The sequence below is a fragment of the Peromyscus californicus genome, unplaced genomic scaffold (assembly GCF_007827085.1).
Source record: "Peromyscus californicus insignis strain IS unplaced genomic scaffold, ASM782708v3 Scaffold_6__1_contigs__length_162567912, whole genome shotgun sequence".
In the NCBI taxonomy this organism is placed as follows: domain Eukaryota; kingdom Metazoa; phylum Chordata; class Mammalia; order Rodentia; family Cricetidae; genus Peromyscus; species Peromyscus californicus.
The window spans coordinates 102,206,959-102,232,734 of record NW_026294584.1 but is presented as its reverse complement, the minus strand read 5'-3'; the positions used below and the strand labels follow the sequence as shown (position 1 = coordinate 102,232,734).

Sequence of the window (25,776 nt, the reverse complement as noted above, 5' to 3'; positions counted from 1 at the left end):
ATTCAAAGCTAGAAGCAGGTGGGAACAAGCACCTGTGATCTTCGGAGCTCTGTCTGCTGTCTGTGTGAGAACTCAGCCTTTTTGTTTTCTATGGTTTTTGTTCTGTGTTTGTTTGTTTAAAAATAGTCAAGGCATGGCAGTGGTGGTGCACACCTTTAATCGCAGCGCTCGGGGAGGCAGAGGCAGGCAGATAGATTTCTGTGAGTTCGAGGCCAGCCTGGTCTACAGAGCAAGTTTCAGGACAGCCAGGACTACACAGAGAAAACCTGTCTTGAAAAACAAAACAGAACAAAAACAAATAAATAAAAATAAGTAAATAAAAACCAAGCAGCCAAATCTAAAGCTGCTAGCTCCACCGACCGACCCAGGTGTCCTCTCTACAGACCCCACAGCTGAGCTGGCCTCAGAGCAAGGCTTCCCTAGCTCCTTTTCCCAGAAGCCTCTGAGATTTAGTCTTCCAGTCCAGTTGGTTTTTCTCTTACTCTCTAATAGAATTCTGCTTTAAAACAAAAGAAATACAAAGAACCAAGTACTTGGAAAAAAATTGAACTTCAAGAAAAAAAGAAAATCCTAGTTTCAGGTGAGGTTTTGAGTCCACTTTAAACAGGAGCGTATTCCTTTTCCAAATGAGCATTTTATTTGAACAGATACATAAAAATGATTCCAATTTTAAAAAAATACTAAAAACATACATCAACCATAAAAGCACTTCCTCTGACTGGAGGAAAATGGGAGTGGCTATTTTCAAAATAGCCATAAACACAAGGAGCCAACATAGCAATCATGACACCCATACATCTCTTTCTTGACAAAAATAAGTTGTTCTAACACGAATGTTTTGTTCCAGCTCCTCCTGTACTTTCCCCGTGAAATCTGTTTGCGTATGTGACTCAAAGGCACTCAGTTCAGAGGTTATAAAGTCCTGAGCTCAAGTAGGAAACAAGATTCCCAACTAAAATTTGAACATAAATTCCAGTAGAACACGAAATGTTTGAAAATGTAGCATTGTATATAAATAATTCATAACAAGAACACAGAATGCCAGACAAGACCACGCACATAAGGCGAAGGAATATCCTCAGGGTCAAACCAGTTTCCCTTATTCAAGTTTATTCAAGTCCTAAAGCTGATTGCTGTTGTTGTCATTTAAAATTGTAGGAAAGTTAAAGTCTCAAAAAATATGAAAAATGCTTAAATTTAGATTAAAAAACAAAAACAAAAGCAAATCAAACCGAAACAGAAATAGTTCCTAAGCCTAGTCCCCCAAACCATGAAAAGGCTCTGATGGGAAAAAGCAGCGGAGACTGAAGGAAGGCATCAGACTGAACCGAAGACTCAACGAGCGACTGAGAACTAAAGGACAGCTTTAAAGGCCCCCACTTAAGGAGCAGTTACAATTGGTCATCCTAACTCTGCCCTTAGCATTCTCTGAACAAAACAGGAACACATTTACAGATGAAAAAGTCAAGTTCACTAACACTAGGTAGGGTCAAAATTCAAGCTCAAAATTAAATCTGTATTTTGCTGCAAGGAAATGAGAAATTTACCTATAGTAATTTTCTACTGCTACTAAATTAAAGCGAGAGTTGATATCCTTTTAACATACATGGTTTGACAGATACTTTCTTAGTTTTAAAATACTTTTTCATATGTGCATAGAAATGTAATGAGGATGAGGACATCTCCTGCAACATCCATAGAGTTCATAAGGCCCATCACTGTTAGTCACCTTAGATGTGAATGCAGTAGGCCGGTAAGTTAAAGCTGGCCCCTACAGTTTTCAAAGTGCTCCTCTTCCCACCGACGAGTGCCTCAGTTTCCTGGGTTTTCTGGGTGACGATTACTTTCAGTTCTTTTTTCTGGTGATATATACAAGAAGTTACAGCAGATATACAAAGGGAAGACCAGAAGCCTGCTGTCCAAGTTCATCACCACTTGTTCCTACAAGACAGATTGGTAGGTTTAATGACAAGTAGACAGCAACGTTTTGTAACATTTCTAAGTCAAGCTGTTGAATGAATGAAATGAACTAAAGCAGCAGCATGGGATGAAGCACTCACCACAGCTCTAATTGTAGACTCCGCCCATTAGATGTGTGTATGAGCTTGTTACCCACATTCCCTCACTGTTTGGCTCCCTCACTGTTTGGCTCCCTCACTGTTTAGCTCCTGGCTCATAGGATGGTACTGAGGACTAAAGCGGACAGACAGAGCCAGCTACTCAACAGGGCAGCTATTTTCAGTTTTATAAGATTCTCTATCAAGTTCCTGCGTATTTTATGAGCATAGAGTAAACAGAGGCTGGGCTCACAGCTCAGAGGCAGAGCACATGCATAGTGCTATCTGAGCTCATCACTACTTTGAGTCCAGCATGCACAGGCAGTTTCAATCCCCATCACCTGAAGTAACCAACACACAAGCCCCTATGCACAGTGAACTGCTCACTTGGTTTCAGTTTTTAAGACACTACACAGACCACTAGACTGAAGCAAGGAGTCGATGCTGTCGTCACCAAGTACAGCCCTGCCCTTATCTAAATACCCCACCATGCCTAGAACACAGCACATAGTATTATCATGTAAAAGCATTTTGAGTTCAGCTACATCTATGCACATGAAACCTCCCAAAGACTGGTGGTGAGAGCCACAAGGGAACCACTGATGCCTTGGATCTCTCTGGACTTCACAGGTCTGTCCCAGAACCAGAGAGCAGAGTAAACCCTTAAAGAAGCAGCACTGAAATGACCGTCCACATCTAACCCCAAGGGACATCCCACAGGCTGCAGGCATCAGTCACGTTATTCTATACATTTCAGGGACTACTAAAAGCACTGTTTAAATAGAGTCTGAAGCCCAATTCCTATGCAGATCAACTATGTGAGTGACCAAAGTAGGCTTAAAGAGCTCTTTTTGCTGCTGTTGTTGTTGATTGAGACAGGGTTTGACTGTGTAGCTCTGGCTGTCCTGGAACTCACTCTGTAGACCAGGCTGGCCTCCAACTCACAGAGATCCACCTGCCTCTGCTTCCCGAGTGCTGGGATTAAAGGTGTGCTAGCACCGATAATAGTATGGGGGGGGGGGAGTTTAAGAACATAAATTTAGGTAAATGTATAGAAATTTTATTCAAATATAGCCCACAATTTCTCTGTACTCCTCCCAGAAGGGAAGGTGGTATTCAGGAAAATCTCAGGGAGTAAAATCAGGACACTGTTATATTGGCAGACGGGCAAAAGGAATGTCAGCACACATCTGAGCCACTCTGCCTTGGGCAAAACTTGTCCTGTCCCTTCGACCCAAGTACAGCTTTACTAAACCTTCACATCACATTTACTAAACTTGATGATAATCTTTGAAGCCATGCACACTGATGATAAAGAAAAAAATCGGATTGTGCACTGACAAAATCCAAACAAACAACCAATGTCAGGGGTCTGAGTGCAGTTAAAACTGGCCTCAGGTAGGTTGAAGGGCTAACTTCAGGGAAAAGAGGAAGCCAATGTCACTGTCTCAGGCCCAATGGACACATCAGTCTTGGAGTAAACTACATTAATCCCTCTCTCCAATCCCTAACACACTAGATGGCTTCCGGCATCCTCAAACCTTTAAACTCTACTCCGTACACCTCCACCGAAACACCTGCATGGTGAAGTGCTCTCTGCTGGGTCCACTCTGGCTGTGAGGCTGTGGAGGCCTTGCATGGCAGCAGCACACACCCAGGTTCTTTGCACACCAGGGCCTGCTTCCAGACAAAGAACCCACACTGCTGTGTGCAATGTGCCACCACCTCACCCCTGTGTTTAGACCGGGAGCCCATCTAACCTCCACTGGAGACTTGAGGAGAGAAACAGCTCTGATTCCTCCTTTCTGAGCACCTATCCTGTATGCTTTCACTCATGGCCTTCACTCCCCATCCTTGCTCCTGAATGTCTCCCCAGGTTCTTTCTTCATTTATTTAGCTCCTATCTGACAGATCAGTCTTCCATCATGTCCCATACAGTGAACTCCTGGATGGCCAGGGCTTAGAGAGACACTGATACAAACAGTTTTAAAATGAAACCAAGTGCATGCCCTCTGATAAAGAAACATTATCTAATGTAAAAAGTCATAAAGGAACAGAAAAAAGTACTGATGACAATTACACAGTCCTAATAAGAATAAGAATCACTCCAAAAGAAGAAATCACTGAGGGAAAAAGAAGCTGATCACCTTGAAGATTTGGAGACTGGCAACATGTGACAAACATTGCTCAAACAATGTAAGTCATCAGTTTACACGGGGAGTCAAACAGAAACAAAAACCCAATTAGACCAGCAATCCAACAAGCGAAATTTAAAGCTAACACAATTTGTACTTTTTTTTTTTTGTAAAGATTTATTTATTTCCCATGTTTGTGTGTGCCTGAGTACATGCGTGTGTATGCAGTGCCCTCAGAGTCAGAATAGGACATCTGATCTCTGGAACTAGAGTTACAGACAGTTGTGAGCTGCCAAGTGTGGGAGCTGGGAATCAGACCCATGTCCTCTGCTAGAGAGCAGGAGCTCTTAACCACTGAGTCACCTCTCCAGGCCCCAAATTCACTTTCCACATCAAGTAAAAGATTAGAATGAATGCAATACTCTACTGGATGTACTCTCCTCTGCTGCTCAGAGGGCTGCAATCTGGCCATTAGCAAAGGCATGTGCTGCCAGGAGTAGTGGTACACACTTGCAACACCAGTGATCAGATAGTGGAGGCAGAATGACCAGTTAGAGCCAGTCTAGGCTAAAACACAGAAACACACAAATAAATAATAGAAAAATATATGTGGGTATGTGTATTTCTTAAAATAAAAACATTAAGAGACAACTTTTACCCAGTAAAGATGAATAATCTAAATTATGGTATTTTCTGTTTTTTTTCCAGCCTAATACCTGTAACACATGGAAAACACATACACATAAGTGACCAACCAAAAGCCTTCAGCCATCCCCTGCAGTCCATCACACCAGCTCTATCTGTACTGAACTCGCTCCACCTCCTTCAGTTCTGAAGTGACCAGCCGCTCTCTTGCCCCCGTCTCACGCACCTGAGGCTTCTTAGGCTCACTTTTTCAGCCCAAGTGTTCCCTGAGCTGTCCTCACACTCATCCTCAACCCTGAAGCACGGGTTAGGGCTTCTCCTTCTCCACTGTCAGCCATCACAGCTACCATCAGCAATGCGACAGGGGTCAGGGCTTCTCCTTCTCCACTGTCAGCCATCACAGCTACCATCAGCAATGCGACAGGGGTCAGGGCTTCTCCCTCTACATCACACAGCGCTCTGGGATCATGCCACAGTGCTTCTTACTAGGCTAACCCAACACAGGCTCATGTGGATTTCCTCCCCACAGGAACAGAACTCAGCATGCAGTAGGCACAACAGCACTAAGCAAATAAAGTGGGTATGTAGAGTTAACTTGGCCTGGAGCCTTTTAGCTTTCTGGATGCTTTGAGGTGTGGCTATTTGTTATGAAGTTCCAGATAGAAGGTAAGGACAGACATTGCTCATTTAGTCACAGGAAATTTCAGTGTAGGAAGACAGGGATTTGAAGGACCTCATTCCATATCTGTCGAAAAGGACATTTCCGGCCGGGTGGTGGTGGCACACGCCTTTAATCCCAGCACTCAGGAGGCAGAGGCAGGTGGATCTCTGTGAGCTCAAGGCCAGCCTGGGTCACAGAATGAGTTCCAGGAAAGGCGCCAAAGCTACACAGAGAAGCTCTGTCTAAAAAAAGAAAGAAAGGAAAGGACATTCCCACATACTACTTGCCATGCCTGCGTCTCTTTCTTCTTCTGTGGATCTGCAACAGTGCTCAGGGCCTCTCTCACATAAGCCAGCCCTCTGCCATGAGCCGTGCCCGCCCTTCGCGTGGGCAGCAAGAGTGGAAGTGTGGTGGGAGGTTCCCTAAGGCCCTCGGGGGCACAATTACTGAGTCTCCTCAGTGCCGGCTCTCCCATCTGAGGAAATAAGGGCTCAGCAAAGGACTTCCTACCACTGTGGTAGGCTTTTCAAAGAAACACACTTCCTCACCATTTGGCACTCTCATTTTTGTTTCTGAAAACGGTTTACTTTCTCATCCTAACATTTCCAAGTTTATGCACGCATGTGGATGCATGACATGACCAATGACTTCAGAGATGATATGGAGACTGTTATGGAGGTCTATCCTCTTCCACTCAGGAGCAATAGAGGGTTGTCAGGCATTTTCAGGACATCTGCTGTGAGAGTGTGAATAAGCGCTCCCGGGTACAGGATAGAAGAAGCACTGCACAGCTTTGTGAAGATGATATTCACAGGAATTATTTCCTTACCACCAACTCCTTCCTTCCCCTCAGATGATCTTTTGTTTGGTTTTGGTTTTGGTTTTGGAGATAGGGTTTCTCTGTGTAACAGCTCTGGCTGTCCTGGCATTCGCTCTATAGACTAGCCTGGCCTTGAACTCACAGTGATCCACCTGCCTCTGTCTCCTGAGTGCTGGGACTAAAGGTGTGCGCTACCACCACCTGGCGAGAGGATCTTTTTGTTTCAAAAGGTAGAGTAGCTCTCATCTGAAAGTCTTGAGACCAGACTGCTAGCCTTTGTATTTTTCCAGATTTCAGAACATCTTAAGTCTACACACAGATTCATTTGTGTTTCATACATACATTCACACAAAGAGACTCAAAGTAACTGTATGTACCATTTATTGAAAATATTGTTTCATGATGGACTGCTCCCTATGGTGCTCAGAACACTTTAGATTTTAATACAGCATTTTGGGTTTCATGGTTTTGGATCCAGGACACCAGATCTACAGTGCTGGAATCAATCGAGCTCTGCAGAAGTGACCAGGATATTTTCACCTTTACTTTGTAACAAAAATTCAACTAATTTTCACATCAAAATATTGTCATTTTAATGTCAGTTTTACTTAAGAGCTTTAAAGACTCCAAACACACATACGATGCAGTCAAGTGGCAAGCACACACGCACACAAGCACACACGCACACACATAAACACACATGCACACAAGCACACACGCACGCAAGCACACACGCACACAAGCATACACGCACACAAGCACACATGCACACAAGCACACACGCACGCAAGCACACATGCACACAAACACACATACCTGGTCTTTTTCAAGCGTCAGTATTTGGTAGCCAGTTGCTCTACTGCATATGAGTTTTCCACTACTGTCAAAAGAAGCCAATCGCAATCTAAAATTTAAAAAAAAAATACAATTTTAACATGAAGACTAATATAAACAAGGTCTTCCCCATTCTACTTTTTCCCTCTATATCTCTGGAAGCCTTATTTCTGGCAGTGCTGTGGACTGAGCCCAGCCCAGCGCCTTGGATATGCTAGGCAAATGGTACCACAGCTACAGCTCCAACCCTTGGTTTTTAGGAACAGGTCTCATTATGGAGCTCAGATTGGCCTTGAACCATGATCTTCCTGCCTCTACCTCCTAGGTGATGGGATTACAGGAGTGAGTCCTTTATAAAGGATTTTAAAATTAACTCTATTCAGATTTCTAATTTGTGTTATTCTAATTATTGTATAAAAACAACTCTGAAGTGACCTGTCATCACCATGGTGAGACACACACACACATGAAGCTTACTATTTAGTTTCTTTGCAATGGCATCACCACATCTGTCCTCAGAGCATTTCCACCTTCCCCAGCTGACACCATCCCCACTTTTCAAATCTCTTCCCCCAGCTTACTTTCTATCCCCACCAACTTTTCTATTCTAGGCATGAGTGGAATCAGGATTGCTGGAGGGTAGAAGCAACCTGTGTGAGGCTTGAAAGATAACTGGATAAACATGGGTGGTGATGCACACACCGCAGAACACGAGTCATCATTCAAAGGGGAAGTCCAACAAAAGGCCAGCAATCCTGATGGAGTTGATTTTGCAAATAGCATCACTCAGCTACTTATCCCTGTCAGTCCACAGCACCAGTTCCAGGAAGTGAATGCCAGCTTAGCTTTCAGGTAGGGCTGGACACAGCATGTCCTGCAGGTGCTTTCTAAGAACGCCTGTCTTACTCTAGTGTGCATATTTTATTTGCTAGGAATGTAACATGGTGACAGTTTCACACTTGGAATCAAGTTGTCCTTCATTCCTACTCTAGCTGCTTATCCTGACACTCAAGACCTTCTCTTCTTGTTTACGGAGATATATTCAAAGAAATGGCATTTTCTCAGCTCCTGGTACTTCCCCATATACTGCGTCTTACCCAAGTCCTACACTGGTGATCAAGGTTTCATCTCATTTCTTATCCTTTCACTGGTGTAGGAAGTGGGGGTGCCATCCTACCTAAATGCTATGCTCCTTCGAGGCTGTAAGCTGACAGATCCACTACATGGCTGATTCAGTGTATTGCGTTTGAAAATGATGTACCGATTGGTGTAAGTCACAAGGAGGTCAAAGCCGAAATTAAAACCTGTCCACCGCCAGCAGTACTAAGAAATACAAAAGATTCATTTCAGTTCATCACATTAGCAAATCATAAATTAAAAGTTCAAATTTTTTCCCCCCTTTTACTTCAAGTATGTGCAAAGAAAAGCACTTTCTGTCTGTGTCTCTCCCATATGACTCTGCTCAAAACATCCGCCCTGGACTTGAGACCCCTTCTGTGGCCAGACTCCCCAAGCGATATACTATACTTTCCTTCACATTGCAGTCCCATCCCAGGCAACCACGCCTCCCACTACAGTTCTGAGTACAGACAGCTTGGGTACCTGGCATCTGTAGTGAAAGTGACTAGGCTCAGAAGTTCTCTAAAATGCTTCAACCAACCGCCAGACACATGAAGGCCACTCCAGATACCATCGCCACAGCTACCAGTTAATCAGAGAGGGAAGTAAGGCAGTGTGGGAAAGGATAGAGTGTTAATATAGACATGATGAAATGCATTTAAGGATTGACCCTTGAGGGATTTCTCATGGACACAAAGAGTGGAAGGAAAGAATTAGGCATTCACATAAATGCAGTTTGGAGCATATATGACAGATGAATAAAGGTGCTATTTCCAAGTAGGAATCCTGGGGAAAACTGAGGTATGTTCCATCTGAGATGCTCTAGGTATCTGAGAAAGATGCCCAGCAGAAGTCAAGAGCCATTTCTGCAGACAGGCTGTAATGTCAAGGGAATAAATGAGAGCACATGGGACTGAGCATAGACAGGGATTAAGACCCGAACCTCAGTCAGCAGTACTGCTAAGAAGAGAAGAATCTAGTAGACTTTAGAAGGAGCAGCCAATGACGTAGGAAGACAACTGTCTGCGCAAGAGTCCTGGAAGTCAAGTGGAAAGAGACGCCAGCAGGGATAAGTGAAAAAGGTCATTGTTGCCAAGAGCATCAAGAAGAGAACAACACTTGAACATGGATCATCACTGACACTGCTGTGGCAGTTCCAGTGGAGGGGTGAGAATAACTGCAGGGGAGTCAGAAGAAATGTGAGCAAGAACTAGAAGGAGGTGTGCAGCCAAAGAGCAGTCAGTCCTCAGGGACCAACAGTTAGGATCTGAATGAGTAGGTGCAGCAGAAGAGCAATGTGGATGGTGCAGCAGAGGGAGGTGGGCACTTCAGGCTTCTCAGTGTTAAAAAAGATGGAATCAATGGGTGGTGGTGGTGCACAACTTTAATCCCAGCACTTGGGAGGCAGAGGCAGGCGGATCTTTGAGTTCCAGGACAGCCAGAGCTACACAGAGAAACTCTGTCTTGAAAAACAAAAACAAAAACAAAAAGATGGAATCAAGATGGTGGACAAGACAAAACAGACAGCTCAGGACAGTGGCAGGTCAGGGAGGCTGGCAGACTGCTGAAAGGAAGGTATACAGACTCCTACCGAAGTGAAAGACAAGGTACCGTGTGAGCATCGGATGAACAGCATGGCCCTCATAAAGTGAGAAGTCAGAGTCACTTCAGACAGGGAGGACATGTCCACTGGAGAAAGGTAGACAGCCTACCATGCAGCACCACAGACCTGGGTGATGTTCAAGGAAAACGCACCAGGAATGGTGCTTGTCTCTAGCCTTGTTCTGGTTAGTCTTACATCAACTTGACACAAGCTAGAGTCACTTGAGAAGGAAACTTGATTGAGAAAATGTCCACACAAATTGTCCTGTAGGGCATTTTCTTGATTAATGATTGATGTGGGAGGTGCCCTTGTGGGTGGTGCCACCCCTGGGCTGGTGATCCTGGATGGTGTAAGACAGCAGGTTGAACAAGCCATGATGAACAAGCCAGTAAACAGTATCCTCCATGGTCTCTGTATCAGCTCCTGCCTCCAGGTTCCTGCCCTAACTTCCTTCAGTGATGGGATTACAATCTACAACAACAAAGGCAGCTCTTCATGGGGAGAGCATTCTGAAGGGACAGACGACTTTGAGTTAGGGTAACTGCTGTGGGATGGTCTGTATGTCAAATGTGTTGCTGATTGGTCAATGAATAAATCACTGATTGGCAGTGGCCAGGCAGGAAGTATAGGCGGGACTAACAGAGAGGAAAATTGAGAGAACAGGAAGCTGGGTGGGGAGACACTGCCAGCCGCCATCAGGACAAGGAAGATGTAAAGTACCGGTAAGCCACAAGCCACGTGGCAAGGTATAGATTAATAGAAATGGATTAATTTAAGCTGTAAGAACAGTTAGCAAGAAGCCTGCCACGGCCATACAGTTTGTAACCAAAATAAGTCTCTGTGTTTACTTGATCGGGTTTGAGCGGCTTGGGACTGGCGGGTGAGAGAGATTTGCCCTGACTGTGGGCCAGGCAGAAAAACTCTAGCAACAGGTAACTGTCAAACAGAACCTCACTAAGACTACGCAACACCTCCCACACACATCAATCTCAACTTCTGTACTGCAGAGGGACCTTCTCAAGCTTCTCGTCTGGACTCTAAACCCAAGTTCAATGGTTTCAAGCAAGACTGAGTAACTACTGAGTATGGTGGCTGTAACCCTTGTTCAGGACACCAAGCTGCAGAAAAGATGAAGTAAGGTCTCCTCAAACTATGACATTCTAGTAATCAGGAGTCCCAGACATTTGCTTTCTTACACTTAAACTACTTTAAAAGAACATGCACTTATTTATTTTTGAGGTAGTACGAGTGCCACGGATATTCCACTTTTAAGTATCATATTAGGAAAAACTGCAAACACATGAAAGTAAAGCAAAGAGTGTAAGAGAATTTCCTCAGTAAGCTGAGAACATACAGACCACAGACGTACTTACTTCGCCATCTTTGGCAAGCTTTCTACCACACCTCATGCTATTTCCCTCAAGTTCTTCTTTATTGATTTCTTGAGGCCTAAAATGATATAAGAGTCATGAGCTCCCATAGATAATAGGCAACTAGCAATTGAAAAAAAAAAAAGCTGAGTTTAAAAGAACAGAAAATTGCTGGGCAGTGGTAGTGGACACCTTTAATTCCAATGCTCAGGAGGAAGAGGCAGGCAGATCTCTGTGAGTTTGAGGCCAGCCTGATCTACAGAGCTAGTTCCAGGACAGCCAAGGCTACATAAAACTCAAGGGGAGGGTGGGTCAGCCCAGGATAAGTGTTGTTTGCACCTCAGGGGGTGCTTGCTGGGGTTTGGTAGAATGTGTATTCTTTGCAGGGGAGGAATACAAACAAACAGTCTATTTTTCCTTTTTTGTTTATAGAGTGTCAAACGGACATAGGATTTGGTCAGCTGAGTGTAAGATAAGTGTGAGATGACAGAGGTTTCTGGGATAGGCTGCTTGCTGAAGGCTCCTATAGGTCATGATTATGAGTTTCTCCTGAAGTTTTCCTGAGTTCCCAGACATGTGTTCTGTGACTATTCAACTTTTTAGTATGATACTTTGCAGGCATATTAAAGAAAACTGCATAATGAGTCAAATATTCATTATCAAGCCTCAGTAACCCAGAAGAGCAACTCAACAGCATCAGATGCCTGTATATGCAGGCAGAAGTGACACACTGCATTTCTGTTTTAGAAAGATAATCCTCTTTAGTCTGGGAGGAGATCCTGGAAGGCGGCTTTACTAGATCATAAGACAAAGTCCTCACACTTTGGAAGCCATGAAGCTGGACCAGGCACTCAGCAGCATGAACAAGGCTGTGCAGTCATACAGGATAGTTGTATGCCCTCCCTGTTTACTGTAGTGCTAAGGCCTAGGACATCCTGCATGACAGATCAGCATTTGACCCGAGCTATGCCCCAGGTGGAACACACGCTCCAGGGGTCAAGCAAACACTTACAGAAGCTGTGTCTCTGCTAAGAGAGAAAGGACAAAGCAGAAAAAAAACCTCAAAAACATCCTAAACTTAAAGCCCAATATACAGTGCTACAGTGTCACTGGGAACTGCTTGATACCAACATTTCAGACACGCTTTCCACTAAATAAGTGGGTCATTTTCTACTTCTTAATTTCTTCTACTTCAGGAATTTCATCGTCTTTGTGCTGATAAGTATGCTACAGACAAACTTGGAAAAAGATGAGACTATAAATAAAATAGAAATTTCAAAAACCCTGACAATAAGAATCTTGTAGCCCAGGCATGCACCACCATGTAAATTTGAAACCAGCCTGGTCCAGTTCCAGGACAGCCAGGGCTACATAAAGAGACCCTGTCTGTCTGTCTGTCTTTTGGGTGGGGGACAGGAGTTTGAGACAAGGTTTCTCTGTGTAGCTCTGACTGTCCTAGAACTCACTCTGTAGACCAGACTGGCCTTAAACTCAGAGATCTGCCTGCCTGTGCCTCCTGAGTGCTGGGATTAAAGGCATACACCACCCACCACCACCAGCTGGCTGAGACCCTGTCCCAAAAACAAACAAACAAACAAAAAAATCTTGTGAATTTTATAGAACATTTTCATATATTTGCTGTTTGGACAGAAACTTACAACTAGGCTATTATTTTTTGGAAATTCTTTGGTGCATAAAAATGGGGTGGTGGCGCACGCCTTTAATCCCAGCACTCGGGAGGCAGAGGCAGGAAGATCTCTGTGAGTTCGAGGCCAGCCTGGTCTACAAAGTGAGTTCCAGGAAAGGCGCAAAACTACAGAGAAACCCTGTCTCGAAAAACCAAAAAAAAAAAAAAAAAAAAAAAAAAAAAAGTGTTAAAAGAGAGTAGGGCAAAACAAAAAGTTCTCTTAGGCCTCCTTTGTGCAACTATAACCCGATGGCTTTCATTCACTCAATGCAAATATCTTCAAAACCTATTTATTAATCATAATTTGACATCATCCCACAGTATGAAAATGAGCTTTATCTGCATATAAATTTCTAAAAGTGTCAGTTTAAACAGCATGGCAGTATGTGAGTGGATGCCTTTAAAAAGTCACGGCAACCATGTGAGGTGCAAACAGTCTTGTGCATGTAAACCACGTCTGCTGCATGCCTGACAGCAGCAGTACCTCAGGCAGCAACGACTGCAGCTGCAGGATGACACTGTCAGACAGAATTCTGAGGGAAGCAAGCACCTCACTTTCTGTTTGCAGGGCTCTGCCTGGAAGAAGTCTCGAGTCCCATGGTCTTGCTCACAGGCTTTCTCAAAATCGCTCAGCATTGGGCAGCTTTCCCCTCCAGTCCTCTTTTCTGCCCATTTTCTTAGACGGCCGTTCCTAAGGAGCTCCGCTAAAACCATAGTGGAAATTCATAGCAAGGCTTACTATTTATGTTGGATTGGGGACTCTGTGGTAGAGCACTCAGTCGAGCACATGCCAGGCCTCAGGTTCAGTCTCCCACACTGAATACCCAGTAACACGATGGAGCATACTTACCCCACTTCACTGTCTTGTTCAGCACGGAGCATGGCCAGCCACTGCTGTTTATACACTGAGGACAGCCATTCTAAAGGGTAAACAGCAATTAACAAGTAGTCGGTAAAACTTACTCCTAAACTTATATTTAAAACAGCAATTTACAAAGCAGGCAGTTTATTTTATAAATACACAGCAACAATGAGACTCTTAGCTCTACCGTGATAAAGGGCATTAAGTCTTCCCTTAGACTTAAGAAGGACCTCCTTTCCGGAAAAGAGAAAACAGGCTATGCTGGCACCAGGCTATGCTGGCACCAGGCTATGCTGGTACTTCCCTTTGCTCCTCGCAGAACATTGATTCCATTTGTGAACATTGTTCCTAAGAGTGTTTTCAGGTATTTTTGGACCAGGCTGGCCTTGAACTTACAGAGATCTGCCTACCTCTGCCTCCTGAATGCTAGGCTTAAAGGCATACACCACCACTGCCTGGCTATTTTCAGTTTTTAATAAAGTTCCGTATTGGGGAACTTAATAATGGATTCTTCATCTATTAAGTTATCTGTAGTAACATCTCATTATGGGAAAAAAGCCATCTGTCAAGTTCTAGAGTGCTCTGCAGTAGGCGTGCACAGGGAAATGGTGTGGAACAAAGAAGGTCTTGCTAGCTTTTAACTTTACCTAGTGGAAGGGCAACTGTGTGTAACCTACCACCATCTACACAAAATCTAAGACCACAGGAGCTGAGAAAAGACAGGCAAGGTTCCACAGAGCAGTGGAGAAGAGAGGGCTGAAGAGACAGAGGACTGTGAAAGGGAATGGGGCTATGAATGGCAGGTGAGATAACGCCTGAAAACACCAAACTTCTGATGCAGACCAATTCTGATGAACAAGTCATGGCATTTCCATGGGTGGTAAGTGCCTACTATTCTGCAAAGATACATGTTCCCAGAGCTGAGGTCAAACAATGAGAAGGTAGGAATCCTATAAATAAACTGACTGGTTAGGAAGGAAGGGGGTAAACCAAGGGGTGATGTGGAGGAAGGAGGAGGGGTCAGGTCACAAGCAGTACTGGAAAGGACCCTGGGGGCTAGGACTGACTGTGCCTGTCTTAACCTCCTGGTCCCTGGTCACCAGGTTGAGAGATAAGGTTCTCTTTAGTACAGCTAAATAAATGCAGAGAGGAGACAGACGATTTTGAGATTTTGTTGATCCCACCTCTAGAAAACAAACGAACAAACAAACAAACAAACAGCGTTTGGGAGGTGTGGAGATAAGATGGATGAGAGTGGAGGAGGCCTAACAGAGGCTACAGAATAAGACATCTGCTGAGATGACCTATGACAAATCTAATTCTATGACATAAGGAACCTCAGTTGAGCCTAACATTAAGACACCCCCTCTCCTGCTGAGGATGGAACCCAGGGCTCTGTGCATGGCACTCAAGAGCTCTGCCCCAGTCTACATCTCTAGCCCCATTTCCTTCTGAGAGCATATACCAATGAGCCACATGACACTTTCTGCTTCCTTACAAAAGTGTGACATTTAATTTTAACTTACATTTTCTTTTTAAATTGAAATTTTGAACACACAGAAAATTTTGCTTATATTTATAAGATGGAATAAAATTTGTTTCAAGCTTTCTCAAATCATTTCACATCAGGAAGAAAAAAAACCCCTGAAATCTGGCCATAAGTCTATTTTTTAAAAAAATTTATACCGGGTTGGGGATTTAGCTCAGTGGTAGAGCACTTGCCTAGCAAACGCAAGGCCCTGGGTTTGATCCCCAGATCAAAAAAAAAAAAAGGAAGAAAGCTCCAGGCCAGCCATGGCAATACAATAAGACCCTGTATCAAAAAAAAAAAAAAAAAAAAAAAAAAAAATATACCAAATAAAATGCTTCAGACTCCAGATGTTTATACAATTTGTCTTTCAGACATAAAACTTGTCCCCTTGTACCAGACACACCAAATGTAAATTATATCAGACTGTTTTCCAAACTCAACCATCCTTAAAGATGGGGCTGGAGAGTTGGCTCAGTTGCTGCTCTTCCAGAGGACTCAAGTTTGGTTCCTTGCCCACAATCAGACAGTCCACAACCAAGCATGTGTAACTTCGGCTCTAGAGAATCCAATGCCTGCACCTGTACTCAAATGCACACACACACAAGACACGTACTGATACACAATTAAAATCAGTCTTTAGAGCACCTTAAGGAAAGTTTGACTGGAAGGACGTGTCATAGGCTTTGGCGTCTAATTTCCATCTCTGCCTGGGGTTTAGGACACACTAAACTATTATAGGCTTGGTGCCCTGCTTGCTTTCTTTCTTTTTGCTGGACTTTGCTTCAAAACCAGGGTCTTAAACATACTAGACAAATGTCCTAATGTACTTATACACTACCAAATGCAGCTTGTTACAACTACAACAGACTTATAAAAATAAATACTTGTTTCAAGAAATTTGAATTATAATGAGTAGACATACTTGATTCAACATGTTTAGGAATTCAGAATAAGAAAAAGCAGAAACTAAGCAAATTTAAGAGGAACTAATAAAAAGAGCAGCTGTACTTTTTAAACATATTGAAAGTAATTTTTTCAGGCTACTATCCAAAACAGTGCACTGGTTACCCAACCTGAGGAATACCCAGAGCCAAGTGTGTGGTCGTACGCTTCTAACGGCAGCACTTGGGAAGTGAAAGTCTGAGATCGAACACTTCAAGTTGGGGCTGAAGCTACAGCTAACTGGTAGGGGCTAGCATGCAGCACAAAGCCCTGAGTTTGATCCTCAGTGCAGAAAACAAAAAACAAAGTACTCTATTGCAAAATGCTTCTTAGTCACTTAAATATTGTGGCAGGTACTTTAATGACATATGACACAGGAAAGCAGTATGAAATGTGAGCACTGGATATTCACATGCTCATCTCCATGAGCATAAAGATACATACCTTATGGGATCAAAGATAACTTCCTGGTTTCTTTAACTGTTCTTTCCTATGCAAGTATGAAATGCTACAATCAGAAAAACATGACTTCAAGTCACAAACACATCAGGTTTTCTTACCTGAAGGTACCAGAGAATCCTGCTCGATGATCCTTGCAGAAGCCAGGTCACTGATAATGTACTGTAGCCTTAAATGTCTGAACACGGACGCAAACGGTTTTCCCTGCTCAGTTTCAAGGAAAGTCGTCCCTTCAAAGTCTATTAAGAAAGTTTTAATTAAACAGCATTCTTGTCAAACGTGCTGTTTTACTAAATGTTTCTATGGAGATACACACACACACACACACACAGTCTGCTAGAATGCAAGTAAGCTACTTCCAAGGATTTCAACAGTCTTAGTAAATCTAAGATGTGAAAAACCTTAGAGGAACTTGAAAAATCTCTCAAATTAATTTTGGTACTAAGTAGACCTTTGGCTGAGACTTCAGCTGTCCTTTTATTCTTGTGGTTGATCTTATAGGACAGTATGGTAGGAGAGGTGTGCTTGAGGAAGTGGCTCACATGAGACTTTCTCTCTCTTTCTAATCCCTTCCCAAGGAACCCAGAAGGACATATGAGGGTCTTCACGTGATGACCAGGACAAGAACAGCTATCCATCCTTCTAACTGACATCAATAATGGATACCACATGCAGTTCTGAGCTGCTTGATGTGGGTGTTGGGAACTGAACTTACGTCCTCTGCAAGGGTAGTACTCACTCTTAACAACTCCTGAGCTATGTCTCCAGCCCCAGCAAGGGCTGCTTACACACTGTGTGGTGCATGTCACACACCACCTCTGTATCTACTTTCCAGTCAGTGATGCTCAGAAGCAGTCCAGAGGCCCTATCAGGAGTCACTGCCTGAGAGCTGGGGCCTAGCTTACCAGGGGAACTCTAATCGACCAAACAAGCAAGTATAACTCCCCGGATGAGCTGGTGACAAACAGGGGAACAGTGTAGGTCTGGGGTCAGAATGCAGCCACAGGTCAGGAGCCTGTCCTTACTCAGCACTGACTCTCCTGCTGTGAACAGGAGGCTCAAGTAGGAAATTGCTCAGCTGTCTTCCAGCTCTAAAACCAAGTCTGTAAGCGAAAGCCAAGGCCTGATTTTAAGAAGTGTCATTAAAAGAAAAAAAAAAAGGCGTGGGGGGGGGGAGAGGAGGGAGATTCTCAATAAAAATTTCAATATACCTTTTTTCCACTTTGAAAACCAGACATCTGTTTCTGTCAAAAGCTGCTTTAAAGACCCATTCCAGGAAGGTACCAGCTGAAGGAACATCCACTAGTTAAAAAAATAATAAAAAAAGAATTGTAAGACTTCATCACTTCATGATATTTTAAAATAGACCTATTAAAAAAAAACTTTCTTTTGAGATGGAGTCTCATGTAGCCCAGGCTGACCTTGAAATTAATATGTAGCTGAGGATAACCTTAAACAACCTGTGGAGAGCTGGAGTTATAGGCCTGTGCCACTATACTCAGTTTAAGTCAGCAGTTCTCAACCTGTGGGTCACAACCCCCTTGGCAAACCTCTATCTCCAAAAGTATTTAGATTCATAACAGTAGCAAAATTACAGTTATGAAGTCGCAATGAAAATAATTTTATGGTTGGGAGGTTACTGCAACATGAGGAATTGTACTGAAGGGTTGCAGCATTAAGAAGGTTGAAAACCACTGGTTTAAGAGGTGCTGGTTATTAAACCCAAGGCTCTGTACATGCCAGGCAAACACTCTACCAATTGAGCTACATCTCTAGCCTAAGATAATGGCTAAAATTTTCATTTTACAAGCAAATGAAAGCTTACTATTAAAGCTTTCAAGTCATCATGGCAGGAAATAGAGCTCCGATAATAAAAACTCAGTGCATTATAATAATGAGAGTCGCAAGCACACCTTACTGAATCAAATATCTACAGCTTTAACATACATAAGACACTGGTAATTCTGTACTAATTTATTCTAATCATTAACAAAATAACACTAAATATGTTAAAAGCCCACAAGACTGAAAAAAAAAGTGAACACGGGAAAAGGAAATTCTGACTCTGTGATGTTGAGACGGTATGGAAGCAGTAATGAGTGTGGATGTTCACTCTCCAACTGTCATGTAGAAACTGAACACATCACTTAATTTCTCTGGGGTTAAATTTCTTCATTTGCAACTGGAGTGTCATGGAGTGCTCCCCAGGTCACTAAGGGATGTGTACTGAGTGTTTATAAGCATGGTGCTGGCATCAAATCAGCTACACTGACAGAGTGATTGCCACTGGAGCTCACAGGTAAAAGTGGGGTCTCCCCCCACCCCCACATTTTTCAACAGCCCAAATGCTAAGTTTCCTTGAAGGAAACTAACAGCTGCAGTCTCATCCTGACCACAGAAGCGCTGTGACTTGGAAGGTTCTCACTAAAGGTTTCACAGCTGCATGAAGTGCACACTACATTCTGCACAGGGACTGTGGATTATTACAGGTGATGCAGTGGGGCAAGAGCAGTGGCCGCTGAGTACAGATGCTAGTTCTCACCAACAGTCACAGTAATAGCTGATTTTGTTTTCAACTGTGAAACAAAACTAGACCTAAATCTGTCAAAAGGGTAAAAAAAAGCTGGGCTTGGTGCTCCTATATGTAATCACTGCACATAAGAGGCCAAGGCAGAAGGATTGGTACAAGTGTGGGATGCAGAATGAGGCCCTGCCTCCAGAAAAAAAAGCAAAACCAAATATTGTGGTGGTTTGAAAGAGAACAGCATTATCTGAATGCCTAGTCCTCAGTTGGTGGAAATGTTTGAGAAGGATTAGAAGGTGTGGCATTTTGAAAGTGTGTCAATGGGGGTGGGCTCTGAGGTTTTAAAGCCCACCGGAGGTCCAATCTTTCTCTCTGCCTTCATCTTGCTGATAATGATTTAAACTCTCAGCTACTTCTCCAGCATCATGCCTGCTTGCCTGCTGCCATGCTCCCTGCCATGCTAATCATGGACTAACCCTCTGAAATTATTAGCGAGCCCCCAGTTAAATGCTTTCTTTTATAAGTTGTCTTGGTCATGGGGTCTCTTCACCAACAGAACAATAACTAAGACAGTCACGAACCCCCAAATCTAAATAAAGACTTAGGATTTGGCACATAGCCACCTGCTTGAGATGGCGTGGTGGACTGACTTAGGTTTTCAACTGTGGTGACAGAGAAATGCACCAAGGATCACATGCTTTCACTTCAGGAGAGAACTGAACAAATTATAGAAGTCACATGACACTTAATGATGTAAGTGTCTTAGGTTAGGTGATGTGGCCACTATGGCTAAATAAGCATTATGAGCACATTCAAGGAGGGTGAGGCTGAGCTGTGGTGTTCAGGTTCGTTATTTTCAGCTTATGATGATGGATTTACCAGACACAACCCACTGTAAACCAAGCAGCACGTGTAGTTCTGCCTAACTGAGCACCCATAAGCACTGTTTCCAGTTTTTCACTATGGGAGCAACTGAAGTAACATTCCTGTATACATACACCAATACCTTTTTAAGAGCTGTATACACATCCATCTCCACTTGCATCACAAATAAGTTCGATGAACCGATGAGCTGTTTCATGACGTTTATACTGGAAAAGACAAAACACAGAAGTAAGCTCGTCTTCATACACAGCTAAAGGACTCTGGTGACTTTTAAAAAATTTGTATTTGTATGTATGTAACATGTGTGAGTGCAGGCCCACGAGTGCCCTGGTGTGCAGAGGACAACTTTCAGGACTTGACTCTCTCTTTCTACCACAGGTTCAGGGGCCTGGGATCAGGTCATGAGGCCTTTGTAACAACTGCTGTTATCTGCTAAGCCATCTCATTGGCCCTAAAAACTTTTACTTCTCTGTCAAAAGAAATATGGAACTGAAGATGGCAGCAATGTTATCTGCACGAGACAGAGCACCTTCGCTAGCACTCCATTTCACACAACCCTTAATTGTGACCCCGGGTTGTGAAGGATCTGCAGAGCCTGCATTTATTCAGATGCTGGAAAAGTACTGCAGAATCTGACTAAACAGCAGCACTCTCATCTTCCTCCCCATATTTCTATGAAAAAAAAAATTGAAAATTCACTAAAATAGCTGCATCTTCAAAGTACCCTTTCTTTTCCTGAAGCAGGAAATTGCTATAGACCAGGCTGTTCTCAAACTGGCCATCCTCCTGTCTTAGCCTTCTCAGTGCTAAGATTATCAGCGGGACACCACATACTATTCAAAATAACTTTTAACATCTATGTTTAAAAAAACTTCTAGTCAGAAAGTCCATTTAAGTCAGGCATGGTAGCTCATGTCTATAATTCCAGCAGAAGCAGGAGGATCTCTGTGAGTTCAAGGCTAGCCTGATCAACACAGTGAATTCCAGGATAGTCAGGGTTACACAGTGAGAACTTGTCTCAAAGAACAAACAAACCAAAAGCAAACAAACAACATTTTTATTACTCTCAGAGTAAGATGAGGAGGTACAGTAGTTTAAAGGTAGAAACGAAATGCGGTCACTGGCTGCTCACTCTATTTTTTTCTTTCCTTTTCCTTTAACCAGAAAAGCTTCCGGGTTTTTAAGATGACTCCTCTATGACACCTTCTTTTTGACAAAGTTCAGTGAGATCTTTAATATCTCTCCCACCTCGGAAGCCATGACATACTAAACCCTTTGTTGTATTCGTTTTCATCAAAATGCTTCTGATCCCAGCATTCCAGAGGCAGAGCTAGGTGAATCTGTGAGTTCAAGGCCTGCCTGATCTACATAGTGAGCTCCAAGGCAACCAGGGCTGTATAGAGAGAGCCTGTCTCAAAAACAAAAACCCCAAAAACAAAACTACTACTAAAAAAAAAAGATCAAAAAAACCACTCATGACAGACAGTTATACCTTAGAGCCTTCAAAAAATCCTTCCCATCCAGAATTTTCCAGTCTCACTGATGCAGGAAAGCTCTGACCGTGGAAAACACAGCACAACCAAACTGCATCATTCACAGTCCTCAATGGTACAGCTTTAATACTCCAGGGACATCAAGAAGAAAGTAAGACAGAGTGAATGATACATAGATGCAGTTCAAAGGGCCAAGCTAACTATGAGTATAATTTATCAGGTTCAGTAAACATTACTTTTTAATTTTATTCTATGTGTGTAAGCGTGTGTGTGTGTGTGTGTGTGTGTGTGTGTGTGTGTGTGTGTGTTTGTGGGGAGACAGAGAGAGAGCGCGAGCGAGCAGGAGGGAGAGAAGACAGGCCATGACAGGTGGGAAGTCACGGGACAAGTGACAGGGACTGGTTCTCTCCCGTTACCCTGTGGTTCAGGGGATAGAATACAGGTCAACAGGCTTTTTGCGTAAGTGCCTCCATCCGCTGAGCCATCTATTGTCCCATAGAAATTGTAAGATAGGGTCTGGAAGATGGCTCAATGGTAAGAGTGCTTATTGCTTCCCAGAACCCACATAGTGGCTCACAAACACCTCTAACTTCAGTTCTAGTGGATCCTACACCCTCTTCTGGTCTCTAAGGACTCCTGGACAGAGACATACAGGCAGACAAACTTACACTAAAATAAATCTTTACAAAACATTTTCCCCCTAAAACATGTTGTTTCAGGAATTCAGTGACCAGTCAGCTAGCCAACTGAGAGGAGCGGTTTTTTTTTTTCGGTCCAAGAGGAAGGGTTTTCATTGGGGATAGCCATGACCGAGGAAGGGGCAGGCCTTTTGGGGAGCGAGGAATGAGCAACTGCGGGTGTAAGAGGTGGCTTGTGACTCAATTTAGGTCCCCCATTTGTCCTTTAATATTTGAGCAGGATTTTGCTTGATAATAAAGGGTAAAGAAATCTTTTATCATCTGGTGTACAACATGGTCTTGCAGAGCGGCTGTGCAGGAAAGCAGGGGTGTGGGGAGGGTGTTCACCACCCTCCACCAGACTGCAGAGCAGCTGTGCAGGAAGGATGCACCCTAGCGATTTCTAGCAAGGCCATGTTCTATGATAAAAATGGTTTTCAAACTATCCCTTTTGAAGCTTTACAGGCTTGCAGAAGCGAGGTAGCACTTGAACGTCTTTACAGTCTTAGAGGAGTGGTACATTTCTATTACAATTGTTAAACAGTATATGTACATTTTATCATTTACAATAAAGAGAGAGATGTGCAGCATTTACTCAGTTTGCGTATACAGTCAGTGTGCCTTTCACTAAATTGTTTGCTCTTCTTCTCCTTATTCTCCTCCTCTTCCTTCTGCTCCTCCTCCTCCTCCTCTTCTTGAGACAGGGTCTTACTATGTATCCCTGTCTGTCCTGGAACTCACTTTGCAGACCAAGCTGCCCTCTAACTCAGAGATCCACCTGCCTCTGTGTTCCAAGTGCTAAGATTAAAGGTGTACACACTAGAACTGGTTCTCATACTGTTCTTTGTGTTTTACAAACACCTGAATACCTGAGCAAATGCAAAGTATCACTTTAGGGTGATCTGCTGTGAAGGTTCTTGGAATCCAAATACCTGAGTTCTTTGAAAAGCTCCACACTCTGGTGAGTCATCAGGTTGTTCAGAAGCCACTCGAGGCACCTGAGGGAAAAGTGTGGTTAGCTATTTTATCTGAAACTGGTAACTCACTGACATCTTATAGTTTAGAGAAAAGATATTAATCATGCTAGGCCATGCTCAAAGTTTTTACCTCAGTGATCTGAAATTTAGTATAGCTTTTGTCAGTAGTTATTATGGGGTATTCCCTTTATATTAGTATCATTTCTCATTAAGAAGTTAAATGCCTTGTAAGACGTTACCTTCCGTACCATCTGAAAATAAGCTCTGCAATTCTCAAGAGTCAAACTACCCAGATCTACATTAGTATATAAAGTCTATGGCGCCTCCTCAAGTGGCGGCCACAGCTGTATGAGCATAGTTCAGCCCCCCCATGGTCACCGACAAGCGCAACTCTTGAGCAACTTAACGCTCAGTCCAGAAGAAAAGCGGGCTTTCAAAATAACAAATTCTATCACTCTATTCTTTCCCCCACTAATTCTTTCTTACACTCTCATAAAACTACAACACAGCCAAATTCCCAGAAGTGGGATGGGAAAAAATAGGAAAAGCGACTCACTTTTTCTTTACAGAGTCTAATCCATAGGTCCCTGCTGATGTATAATAGCCACACACAGTTTTCACATTAATTGTTTCCTTCATTGTCTCACCACACTGCTGTATTAAACCATCCTGTAAATATAAACAAGCACTGGAAAGGCCATTTCACCTGGGAAAATCAGCTCTCATATGTGCTTTTAAATATTAAAAAGTAAAAATAAATCAAAATAGCAAGGAAGGAAGGACGAAAACTCATTAAGTGCAGCAAGCCTAAGTTTCTTCTAAGTCAATAAAAACAACGAAGAAAGGATCCAGCAAGTGCCCCACTCCACACCTGGGACGGAGAACGAAATGGGCAGGGGAGGCACAGGGACAGGGAGACGCTGCGTGTCTCAGTTCTGTTTTCCACTCTGGACCTTTGCAAATGTCTTCAACAGCACCTTACCGTACGTTCTTCCTGCTCTTACTAATCTAAGAACTCTTTACACAGTCAGCTAACCAAGAGACAGGGTAGACAAAGAAATGATACAGATGTATGGAACATCGCTCAGTAAAGTTTAAAGCACCATCAATACCCAACCGATGCTCTAAACAAGTATATCACAGTTTTAAATAACATATTAAAATTGTAATCTAAAGGAGTCACATAGGTTTCAAATAAACCACCTCCCACGTACACAGAGAATATTGTCATTTTTCATTCAGATTTCTGAAATACATTCATCATGCAACTATATTATTAAGTTAGAATTAGTAAGTTATAAAAATAAGGCAGAAAGCAGATTTAGAACAAATCCAAAAAATGACCAAAGTTATAATATATATTCAAAGTAAGTATTGGAAAGATAAAAATATTTGAAAAAAAATATTATCAACCAGGACAATAAATAAGCTAATAACTAGCACTTTTTCATTTTTATTTTTTTGGTTTTTCCAGACAGGGTTTCTCTGTGTAACAGCCCTTGCTGTCCTGCATCTCACTCTGTAGACCAGGCTGGCCTTGAACTCACAGAGATCCACCTGCCTCTACCTCCCGAGTGCTGGGATCAAAGGCATGCGTCACTACCGCCTAGCCTAATAACAAGCACTTTAAATAGATCAGCAGGTCAAACCACAGAAGTTTAAATTAAAGCATAACATTGACGCATTGGTTTTTGAATTTAATTCTAGATCCTTCTTTTCCTAACACCTCAACTTCACTGTCCCAGTAGATCCCACCCCACCACCCGACTTCCTCTTCTGGAGCCTTTTCCTCTCTGGTTATTACTGTTAACTTCATCTAGATGGCATTTGGACAACCGCAGTACATTTGTGTCTCAAATGTGCCCGCTTTTCTTCACACATTGTACCTGAAATAGTCCTCTGTTGTTCTGGTGTGGGGCTGGGAATCAAACCCAAGGCCTGCACAAGCCAGGCGAGTGCTCCACAACAGAGCTGGACCCTCAGCCAACCTGAAGTAGAAACAGTCTTTCCCTGATTAAAATCTTCCAAAGGTGCTCGCAGGTCAAGTTAAACTTTCCAACACACAAAAGGAACCCTCATGTGCTGGGTTTGGCCTTTCTCTCTAATCTTTTTTAATTTTATTTATTTTTTGTTTTGTTTCTTGAGATAGGATCTTAGCATGTAACTTTGGCATGTCTGTAAGTCACTGTATAGACCAGGTTGACCTTGACCTCAGAGATCTGCCTGCTTCTATCTCCTGAGTGCTGGATTAAAGATGTGCACTACCGTCCCTGGATATTTTAGATGTTTATTACTTATGCTGTATGGATGGTGGGAGCACACTTCACAGCATGCACGTACTGATCAAGGATAGCTGGGGGACTCAGTTCTCTCCTTCCACCATGTGTGTCCTGGGGATGAACTCAAATCTTCAGCCTGGGTGGAGGCACCTTTATAGGCTCAGCTGTCTTGCCAGTCCTCCAACTCTATTTAACTGATGCTGGGAACTCAGTCTC

At 43.1% G+C, this 25,776-nt stretch overlaps 1 protein-coding gene across 2 annotated transcripts in view; it reads right to left on the bottom strand.

The window, feature by feature from the left end:
• Positions 1 to 614: 614 nt before the first annotated feature.
• Positions 615 to 25,776, bottom strand: part of Gmcl1 (germ cell-less 1, spermatogenesis associated) — a 40,039-nt gene continuing 14,877 nt past the window's right edge. Inside the window, exons 5-14 of one of the 2 annotated variants that reach the window (XM_052719666.1) lie at positions 23,838 to 23,950; positions 23,237 to 23,302; positions 20,256 to 20,340; positions 17,937 to 18,027; positions 16,827 to 16,964; positions 13,782 to 13,851; positions 11,248 to 11,323; positions 8,330 to 8,475; positions 7,135 to 7,222; positions 615 to 1,941 (exon numbers count right to left, since the gene is read on the bottom strand). In XM_052719666.1, coding sequence (XP_052575626.1) covers positions 1,813 to 1,941; positions 7,135 to 7,222; positions 8,330 to 8,475; positions 11,248 to 11,323; positions 13,782 to 13,851; positions 16,827 to 16,964; positions 17,937 to 18,027; positions 20,256 to 20,340; positions 23,237 to 23,302; positions 23,838 to 23,950 — 1,002 coding nt within the window. In that variant the 3' untranslated portion in view covers positions 615 to 1,812. Of the gene's footprint in view, positions 1,942 to 6,562; positions 6,832 to 7,134; positions 7,223 to 8,329; positions 8,476 to 11,247; positions 11,324 to 13,781; positions 13,852 to 16,826; positions 16,965 to 17,936; positions 18,028 to 20,255; positions 20,341 to 23,236; positions 23,303 to 23,837; positions 23,951 to 25,776 lie in introns of those variants that run through there. The other variant, XM_052719668.1, reaches the window with a different exon arrangement.